At 40.4% G+C, this 10702-nt stretch overlaps 1 protein-coding gene across 1 annotated transcript in view; it reads left to right on the top strand.

Annotated features, from left to right (window-relative positions):
* The window catches only part of LOC107569564 (uncharacterized), a 21403-nt gene extending 12685 nt beyond the window's left edge, over positions 1-8718 (top strand). Inside the window, exons 5-6 of the mRNA XM_016255680.1 lie at positions 8494-8574; positions 8663-8718. Coding sequence (XP_016111166.1) covers positions 8494-8574; positions 8663-8718 — 137 coding nt within the window. The remainder of the gene's footprint in view (positions 1-8493; positions 8575-8662) is intronic.
* The last annotated feature ends 1984 nt before the right edge of the window (positions 8719-10702 follow it).

Below are 10702 nucleotides of genomic sequence, written 5' to 3'. Positions count from 1 at the left end.
AATCAATTAAAGACGTAATCAAACAGACGATGAACGCTATTAACAGCAATTATTATATGATGCAATCAAACTTATAGCAAAATTTGGTAGTTTTGTATGTTGTTTCAGGGTTGGCATCATCTGTGGTCCTCTGAGGGGTTGGCATCATCTCTTCTCAGGTGTTCTGGATCCAGACTGAAGCTTGTGTAAATCCTAGTTACAAAAAACAGAGAAACAAATACAAACATAGTTAGCGTAGCTGCTGTTCCAACCAAGCAAAATTGATTTGTTTAACCCAAACTAAAGAATAATAATGTGCATTTGATCAGATACAACTGCAGTATAAGATTATGAGATGCATTATTTGAATGCTTGGCCAAAGAGATGTGTCTTTAATCTAGATTTAAAAAGAGAGAGTGTGTCTGAACCCCGAACGTTATCAGGAAGGCTATTCCAGAGTTTGGGAGCCAAATGCGAAAAAGCTCTACCTCCTTTAGTGAACTTTGCTATCCTAGGTACTACCAAAAGTCCAGAATTTTGCGACCTTAGGGAGCGTGATGGATTGTAGCGTGGTAGAAGACTAGTTAGGGAGGTCACGTGACCAACTCACGCGATGGTCGAGGGATTCTAACGCTCCGTCCAAACCCTCTTCTTTCTACGACTTAACAGACTTACAGTATCATCAACTGGTATTGTTCTGTTTTGTATATTATTAGCTTAATGTACGGAAACAAAAAACAGGACCTTTCGCTGTCCACAACTCCCTCAGGGAAGAAAAAGATGAAACTAGCAGGCGCTGAGGCTAAGCTGACTGACGCCATTACAGAGGCGCTCTCAAAACAACAAATCTCTCTGGAAATTATGGTCCAGAATGCGATACGAGCGGCTATGGAGGATGTTAAAACTTCTTTGATTGAGCTCCGCCAAGAAGTGCAATCTCAAACGAACACTGTACGCGACTTAACGTCAAAGGTTGATAAGCTTCAAGGTGAAACTCGACAGATGAAGAAGGATATAAATATGTGCACAACAGAGCAGCAAAGCCTCACCTTGAAAATGGCGGAGTTAGAAGACCGGTCTCGCCGTAACAATGTACGCTTGATAGGACTGCCACAAGGCCGTGAAGGGGATGACCCAATAGGTTTTCTTCAAAGAATGCTCCCTATCTGGATACCGGCGTTGAAGAAGAAAGGCCCGATTGAGATTGACCGAGCGCACAGAATCTACGGCTCTAATAAATCACGCACTATGATTTTTCGAGTGCTTCGTTACCGGGACCGACAGGCGATTCTCCAAGGCGCAAGGGAAGCGATGAAAGCAGAACCAATTCGAGATCAGGAGCACCTGCTGCGTTTTTTCGCTGATTACAGCGGGTTCACTTCCCGTAGAAGGCAGGCTTTCGGAAGCATTCAGAAGGAGTTAAATGCGCTAGGAATCCCGAATTTTCTCATTTACCCCGCTGTACTTCACGTCGGTTCTGGAGGTAGTCAGCAATCGTTCGACTCAGTTAAAAAAGCAGAGGAATTCTTGGCCGAAGCTCGTAATGGTCATGCATTGGGTGCCAGGCGTAAATTGTCCTTTTATGGACCTTCACTTCCTCCAGAGTCAATGGATGAGTAAAGCGTGCCTTTGAAAGTGCCAGGAGTGAGTTAGCGCTCTGTTCATAAAGTGCATCCTCGATCGGTTTCGGATGATTAGAGGCCAGTTTTTTATTTTATTTTATTTTTTGATTATTATTATTATTTTTTATGATAGTTAAACGGTTTGATGTGTATAGTCTGTTCATGTAGGCATATATGGTTGTTATCATTACTTATTGTTAATATATTGCATATTTCATGTTCAGTGGAAGAGGGTGGATGACGTTGATGCTCTGGTGAATAGCGGTTGATGTTGTCACGGACCCGTGTAGTATTGGGGGTTTTAGCGGTCTCTGATAGGGGATATTTGTTTGTGCTATTTCTATTTATTCCTTACACTGTTGTGGTCTTGTCACAGGCTAAACAGAAACATTTTTGTTTTGCAAAATATATTCGAGTTTGTACCACTTTAGCAGATTATGGATAAATTAAAAATTATATCACTGAATATTAGAGGGCTTAATAGTCCAAATAAGATAACCAAATTTCTTATTTATTTGCGCAGCAAAGCGATAGATATCGCGTTAATTCAGGAAACGCATTTAAAGAAAATGGACATTCAGAGGTTACAGAATAAATTTTATAAAGTGGCTGCTTTCTCTACGGATAATACTAAAACTAAAGGTACCATTGTTTTGATTTCTCGCAGCTGTAACCTCAAGGTTGATAGAGAAAACCAGGACCAATCTGGCAGGCTTGCCTATTTTTTCACAAATATTAAGGGGAAGAATATAGCTTTCATATCAGTCTATGCTCCTACAATATTTGAGGCAAATTTTTTTCCGCATGTAACTAGTCATTTGCTTTCTTTAACAAATTATTATTTGATTATCGGGGGGGATATGAATGCTGTAATAAACCCAATACTGGACAGATCTTCCTCCTCCAATTTAGTTCAGCGTAACTCTTCTGCTGCACTTAACGATTTTCTGAAAGCACTGAATCTGGTTGATGTTTGGAGATCTGAGAACCCCTTGAGTAGGAATTACACTTTTTTCTCTGCACGACATCTTTCATCTTCAAGAATAGACTACTTACTGTGTTTCAAAGAACTTTTGAATTCTTTTGAGCATACAGAAATACTTCCAGCAATTCTCGCAGATCATAATCCTATAATGACAGACTTTAACCCTTTAGGCGCCAGGGTTTTTTTGGAAAAATGCTGGATTTTGACATTAAGATTTCAAAAGCTTGTAGCTTGAAAGGGCTTACAGATAGAGCTCTAATGTAAATTAGAAAAATGTTGGGCATGACCGAAAGTTTATGTGGGGTGTAAATATGCTCATCTAATTTGCATAGTATGACGTCATCAGGGGGCGGCCCTCCTGAATGTCATAATATTCAGGAAATAATAGATATCGGCGGCACCGTTGTGCTGCAAAGATGTACCGGGAGAAGCGCGGTTATTAGACGACCGATCGTCATTTCCAAAAGGCAAATATTCCTCTTCAGAGTCAGAATCGGCGAATAACATTTGCAACACATCCTCACGGTAGAACTTTTATTAGCCATTTGGCGATTTTCTCTCACGAATCTCACAGCTTACCCGCACGCTATGAACTGAACTGCTTCCGCATCAATGACACGATAGCTCACTTGCTCTGCTCTTTCCTCGAACACTTTGAATAGGAAGGTGACGTAATTTTGGTCTAGAATCGAAGTACTACATGTCTGCCATCTAGTGGTAGGGAATACAAATGAGATATTACACCATATTAGGAACTACAGTCTATTTGATTAAGTATGACGTCTTGTCGCAATTTTGCGACTTTGGCGCTAAGAGGGTTAAGTGCAATCCGCTGGTTGAAAGATCTCCGCGGTGGCGTTTTAATATTTCTCTTTTGCAGAATAGCCAGTTCGATAACGATTTCAAAGCCGGTCTGTCTGAATTTCTTTCGTTTAATATTAATTCTGTTGATGACCCTATATTTGTCTGGGAAGCTACAAAAGGTTTCATTAAAGATTTCTCTATAGCCTTTGGCACCAATGTAAAAAAGATGCAAAATCAAAGAATTGACTTTTTAGAAAGAGAATGTCAAAAGCTTGAACTGTCACTAAACTCCTATTTTTCTAGTTTGGTATTCAAGACGCTTCGGACCCTAAAGGCAGAACTGAATGATCTTTTAAGAAAGAAAGCTGAATTCGTGATTTTCAGGACGAGACAGAGCTATTATTTCAGAGGTGCTAGACCCAGCAAACTCTTAGCCCTAAGACTGAAACAAAGTCAGGCGAAAGCCTGTATTGACATAATTAATCACCCATCTAAAGGGCTGGTCAGGGATGGAGAAGAAATTAACTCAACATTTTCTAATTTCTATTCCAAACTCTACACTTCTGAACTTGATTCTTCAAGTCCAAGCCATACTGATTTTCTGCAGTCTCTCAATCTACCCCGTCTTAGTCATGAAGAAGCTGAACTTTTAGGGCAGCCTGTCACCTTAGAGGAGCTTAAAGAGGCTTTGCAAGGCGCTAAGAAAGGCAAAGCGCCAGGCTTAGATGGAATCCCAGCAGAGTTATTTCTTAAATATTTTGATTTACTGGGGCCTGTCTTTCTAACATCCGTACATGCTACTGTAGAGGCTGGCGCTTTTCATCCACAAATGAATATAGCACTGATTTCGTTGATACCTAAAAAAGGAAAAGATCATTCAGAGTGTGCTAATTATAGACCCATTAGTTTGTTAAATACAGATGTTAAAATGTATGCTAGAATCCTAGCCTTGCGATTACAGCGGTATATAAATAAACTAGTGCATCCAGACCAGACCGGCTTTATGCCAAACAGACTGGCTGCGGATAATATTCGGAGACTTATGCATGTCATACATGAGACTCAGGGCTGTCCCACTCCAGCTGCAGTTCTTTCCTTGGATGCGGAGAAGGCATTTGATAGGCTGGAATGGGACTACCTCTGGTCTGTTTTGGATGGATATGGACTTGGTAAAGGCTTCGTGAATATGATTAAGGTCTTATATAAGAACCCTACGGCTTATGTAGTAACTAATGGGGTGCACTCTTTACCCTTTAATTTACAAAGAGGCACAAGGCAAGGGTGCCCTTTATCCCCAATGTTATTTGCGTTGTCGCTCGAGCCTCTAGCGCAACTAATAAGACAGGAAAATGTTTGTTCAATCCCAGTTAATTTTTATAAACAACATATCTCTTTATGCGGATGATATATTACTTTTTATTTCGGACCTTCAAGTTTCAATTCCGCAGATTCTAGAGGTATTTGGAAAGTTTAGCACTCTGTCCGGTTACAAAATCAACTGGGAAAAATCCTGCTTGCTTCCTCTTAATAATATGGCCAAATCAGTCAGACTGCCATGTGATATTCCCATTCAGTCTTCAATTACATACCTGGGCGTTGTCGTTCATCCATCCCTGCATGTTATTCCAGATGCCAATTATCTACAAATTCTAGCCAGGGTGGAACAAGATCTCCAGAGATGGACTTTGATGCCATTATCATTATACGCTAGAATAGCGAGTGTCAAAATGAACGTGTTGCCGCGGATCAATTTTCTCAGTTCCATGATTCCGTTACCTGCACCTAAAAGATTTTGGCACAAACTCAATTCTATGATTCGTAAATTCATTTGGAATGGTAAACAACCAAGACTAAAATTTGAAACCCTGCAGCGGGTAAAACAAAATGGGGGTTTGTCGCTCCCAAACTTTGAATTGTACCATAGGGCCTTTCAAATGAGATGTATTCAGGTCTGGCTTAACCCGTTCTCTGAGGTTCCCTGGAGGGATATTGAGGAGAGTTTAGCTGGCAATTACAGATTACAAGATGTACTGTTCTCGGGGCTGAATAACAAACAATGTATGCATTCCTTTGGTCCAATCATGACCAATAATGTAGTCAATTTTAAGTTGATGGAAAAAAATATTCAGTATTCCAATAAGTGGCACACTAATACACCCATTTGGTACAACCATAGCATTCTTTCGGGAGGTGCACCATTTATCTCCAGAGACTGGATGCAGAAAGGCATCTATACACTGAAAGATATTTCGGGACCTAAAGGCATGTTAAGTTTTCAAGAACTGTGTGAACGCTATGGAACAGAAACTTCCTCTTTGTTTTTATATCTGCGCCTAAGATCGGCCATGAAGGCCTATGGAGTGCCCTGGGGGGGAATGCTCCCCTCGCATCCAATTATTACCCAGCTGGATATGACTTTGCCTGGACACTTTACCTCATGGATGTACGGGAAGGTTTTGGAGGCCACATCAAAGGGCTTAGCTATACAGCGTGTATGGGAAAGAGATTGTGAACTTGATGAGGATATCATGAACTGGGTTAGAACATGGCAGAACGTTCTTATTTCATCAAGAAATCCAAATCACCAACTGATTCATTTTAACTTTTGTCACAGGACTTATTGGACCCCACTGAAAAGACATCGTATTGACTCTTCATTCAGCCCCTTCTGCAATAACTGTTCTGATCAACAACTTGGAACCTTTTTCCACATGATGTGGGAATGTGAAAAGGTCAAACATTTTTGGAATGCAGTATGTACGACCTTATCAAAAATTATTGAGTACCCTATACCGGTGAACCCTGCTGTATTACTATTGAATGATAATTCTGCGTTGAGTTTTTCTAAGTTGCAAAAAATGATTTGGCTTGCCGAGTTGACATCTGCCAAAAAATTGTTAGCACAACACTGGCTCCCTCCACATAGTTTAGATATGTACAAGTGGCTAATGCAACTTCAAGACATTATTATGTTAGAAATATTCACGGCTCGGGTGAATATGATACAACTTTCTACATTACAGATCTGAACTAAAGCTGCTGAGAAGATTTGCAAATACATTTCACAAAACAATGACGTAGACTTAGAATGATGCAGGTTTTTATTTATTTATTTTATTTTTATTTTATTTTTATTTTTATTTATTTTTTCTTCTTCACGGAAATTCATGTTTCAGGACCCCTGTGACTTTTTCTGTTAACTTTGTTATGTATTCAATGTGCTCCCCATTGTAAGAGACCGCATGGTTGTAGAGTGGAGGGCTGGATGATGTTGAATTGAGATGTTACATTGTTTTCATTCTGACTTGTTTGCTAATAAAAAAAATAGGTATGCAGGAGCTAACCCATTAAGGGCCTTATAGGCAAGTAATAATATTTTGTAACTGATACGGAACTTAATAGGTAGCCAGTGCAGAGACTGTAAAATTGGCGTAATATGATCATATTTTCTTGACCTGGTAAGGACTCTAGCCGCTGCATTTTGGACTACCTGTAGCTTGTTTATTGAAGATGCAGGACAACCACCTAGCAGTGCATTACAATAGTCCAGTCTAGAGGTCATGAATGCATGAACTAGCTTTTCTGCATCAGAAACAGCTCTCAGCTCGGTCGTGGTATTGAGGGTGGAAGAGAGCGCTGTACAGATCTGAGGTCTTTATGTCTGCAAGCTCACATGGACATATGTGAACGTGAACATGATGAACATGATCCTGAACACAATGTTTGAGCTGTACTGTACAGCAGCAAAACAGCCATACAGTACAATAGTAGCAAAAGGAGTAAGCAGCAGTTTTGCCTTGTTTTAAAGAAACACTAGGCCTCCTAAACTGTCTGCTCCATCATGGCTCCCCAAACTCCCTGCTCCGCCATGGCCTCCTCAGACCCTCATGAGACCCGCTTCTTGGTCATTTGAGGAGTCTTGGAGTACGAGTAGAAGAAGAGTGTATTGTTGCCGAGTCAACAGGCGACTCTTCTAGGAGTGGATTTAGAGTCCTGCACCATGTGGACATGCCTGTGTTTCGACTCTTCAGGACTGTTTGAGTCAGTTCAAACCAGGGCAACTAGTTCACACAGGTTTATGCTGTGAATTGGGTCTTATGGCAGCAATGTCTCCTGTGGTTCAGTGGAGCCTGCTTCACATAAGGCTGTCCCAGTAGTGGATCAAGGGTTTAGGGATTTAGCCTCATTGGCATCCTGGTTTCTTGGTTTTTACGGGGAGACGGCTTAGGCCTTTTCGCCCTATACAAATCCCTTCTTGGGACTTATCAATTGTCCTGGTAGGTTTGGCAGGCCATCGGTTTGAGGCCATCAGTATTGCATTAGTCTCTGGCTCTCAAAATGGTCCTATTGGTGGCCTTATCTTCTCTAAGGAGGATCAGAGATCTGCTGGCTCTGTCAATCAGCCCTTATTGTATGCACTTTGCCCCTGACCTGGTTAAGGTCTTACTATGACCTAGGCCTTGTCCCTCTGGTTCCTTCAACCTCATTTCACTCTCATCAAGTGCTTTTGGAGTCTGAGAGTGATGTGCAGCCTCGTGGTCTCTTCCCAGTGAGGGCTTTCAAGTCTTATGTTGACCGACGGCGTGAAGGTATGCCGTTTTCATAGCATCAGCAACGCAGAGTAGAAGTGAACCTATGAACGGGAACATCTCTGTAATGTGTGTAACCCTGGAGGTGATATGGCGCGAGCACACTCTTATGAGGCATAAGTGACTTATTCCTCAGAGGTGGTGCAAAGTGAAACTAGCCAGTTACATTTTGTCATGGTATAAGAGTTCAGTCAGTCGTCCCACCCAGGGGTGATTCCTATAGTGCTAGTGACGCAGCCTCTCGTTCCCTACTCAGGGAACTTAGGTTACAAATTTTCTTATGTTTTGTTTATATGTTCATTATGTTTGAACTGAAGTAACATACAGTATATGATCACAGATCCAGCAGAAATTAAAGTCTGTAGTTCTGCTGGATCATTATTCAGAGGTACGAGAGTTCATTAATGCTGAAACAGTCCATCTGCAGTGCTTTGTCAAGAACTGATCATCATTTTATACCTTTGATTTAATTGACAAAGTCTTGATTCTGTTCATCTGTCCATCTTTCCTGTAGAGATTTTGATCATTCTTAAGACTGCAGTGTTTGCTGCTCCTACTGTGATTCTTCTTCAGATCCTCTGTGCAAGAAGAGCTGGTGAGTTTTTCAGATGAATCACATTGATCTGGAACAATCTGCACTCATGAGAGCTCAGTAAATGCTTTTGTGTTGAATTATTTTGCAGGGAGGAAGGACTCGCAGCATCCAGAGGAAATAGAGATTAATACAATATTAGTATAAAATACTACTCTTGTAAAATACAAGATTTATCTTTATCTCAGTGACTTTTATGGATATTTGCATACAGTTTTGAATGATATTTTCCAGTGCTCCATACTGTACTGAATACATAAAATATAATATGAAATCCTTACTTATGAAAATTATATGAATGATTGTCTTTCCACCTACATCATGCTGCAACATGTTTTTTTATGTCATGCATGCATAAATATAGATTCACAATTTGTTCTTCAAATGTTTGCTGAATACTTATTTGAGTTTTTTTCACAGTCTAAAAGTGTCAAAGTAAGGTATTTACATATGAAAAAAAACATCTGTTAGCTGGATAACTTTAGCTATAATAAGCTTTTTTCCTGCAAGCTAATATATGCTACTGCACAATTCAAAATCTATAACAAAACAGCAACTGCAAGCAGGGCCGGATTAGGAATTCAGAGGCCCCTGGGCACAATGTCTTGTCCCCCCCCCACACACACACATCCACACACGCGCATACACACATCTGCAGAATCAAGGTTTTAAATTATAGGGTACTATTTCTTGGAAACACCTCTATCACACAGAATTTACGTCGCATGATTGCAACAATACTTTCCTGGACCAGCAGCAATCTTTGCAATAAGTGTAAATAGTAATTATGCTATCTGTACTTTATATTGGCAGATACTATTTGCACCTCATTATTTTTGTATATTAACAGAATAATAACATAGGGACTCATTCATGAAACTTGAATAAATATGTGAGTAAATTCAAAGTAATCTGCCCGTAAAACAGACCTTCCCGAAAACTCTCCTCCAGATTCACAAACACTTCGTAAACATCAGATTTGATAATTAAACGTTGAATGAATTCCAATCATTCGTCAATAGGGCGTGTGCGCACACTCATTCACAATAAACATAATCCCAGATTCCCCGCCTATGAATTACAGCTACGTAAATTGCGTGTCCAGGAACACAGTGGAATATTCTGGACTCCCTTCTCAGGTTTGGCTCCAGTATATTTCATAAATGCAAAAAAAGAAAAAAAGACTAATAGGCAATATGCCTAACAATAAATATTCAAATGAACGTGTCCATCAAAGCATTTTTTGCCAGGTGCTCTTCTGAAAATGGCCAGCTGCTGGCGCTTGTGAACTCTTTGGTGGCACAGCGTTTTTCCATTTGGTTGCTATGATGTGGAATATTCACGGCAGTAACGTATTACTAGTTTCTCATTTTGAAGAATATAACTGAATATAAAAATGCAGTAACCAGTAATATTAACTTCTCCATTGTTGCTCAGTCGTTGTGCAAGTAGGATGGTTGGTCGGTGTAGCATTTGTTCCATTGATTGGACGGCTTGTGACAGTGACGAGCGCTGCGTTTTACCCAAAGTTGAACAGTAATCAAACGTAGTCTCAGCTCCAAAAGAAAAAAAAACAGAGCAATTGAACTTATAAAATAGTTTAATGGCAGTTGATCAAAATGCAGTGTCATCAGTTTGTCAAAAAGAACACAGAACGTTTTACGCACCATTAACACATGAGAAGGTGTACATCTATTTCGTACCAACTAACATCTTGAAAATACGAACATTTTCATGAGTTCGAAAGTTTATGCCAGAACGGCTTTATGAACGATTTACACAAAAATTTGTTCTGCTCGTGTTTCATGAATGAGGCCCATAGAGTGGCGGACTCGAACCCGGGTCGATCGCGTCAAAAGGTAATTCTGAGAGTCTGACTCTCTACTGCCTACACCACCGAAGCCATTGAACTCAATGCATCTTTTTTAATATTGAGTGTCAACCAGACATTGCTGGGCGGAGCTACTGTAAATAGCGTTTGCAAACAAGCGCACTATTTACACTTAATGTAAAGACACTCCAATTTTTTTTTCTTCCCCTCGCTTGGGCCCCAAGTGCGCATGGGCCCCTGGGCCTGAGCCCATAATGCCCATTGGATAATCCGGCCCTGACTGCAAGTCCACGTTTTGCT

This window comes from Sinocyclocheilus grahami, unplaced genomic scaffold (genome assembly GCF_001515645.1).
Source record: "Sinocyclocheilus grahami isolate Dianchi unplaced genomic scaffold, SAMN03320097.WGS_v1.1 scaffold1359.1, whole genome shotgun sequence".
Lineage (NCBI taxonomy): Eukaryota > Metazoa > Chordata > Actinopteri > Cypriniformes > Cyprinidae > Sinocyclocheilus > Sinocyclocheilus grahami.
This window is presented reverse-complemented; position numbering and strand designations above follow the sequence as displayed.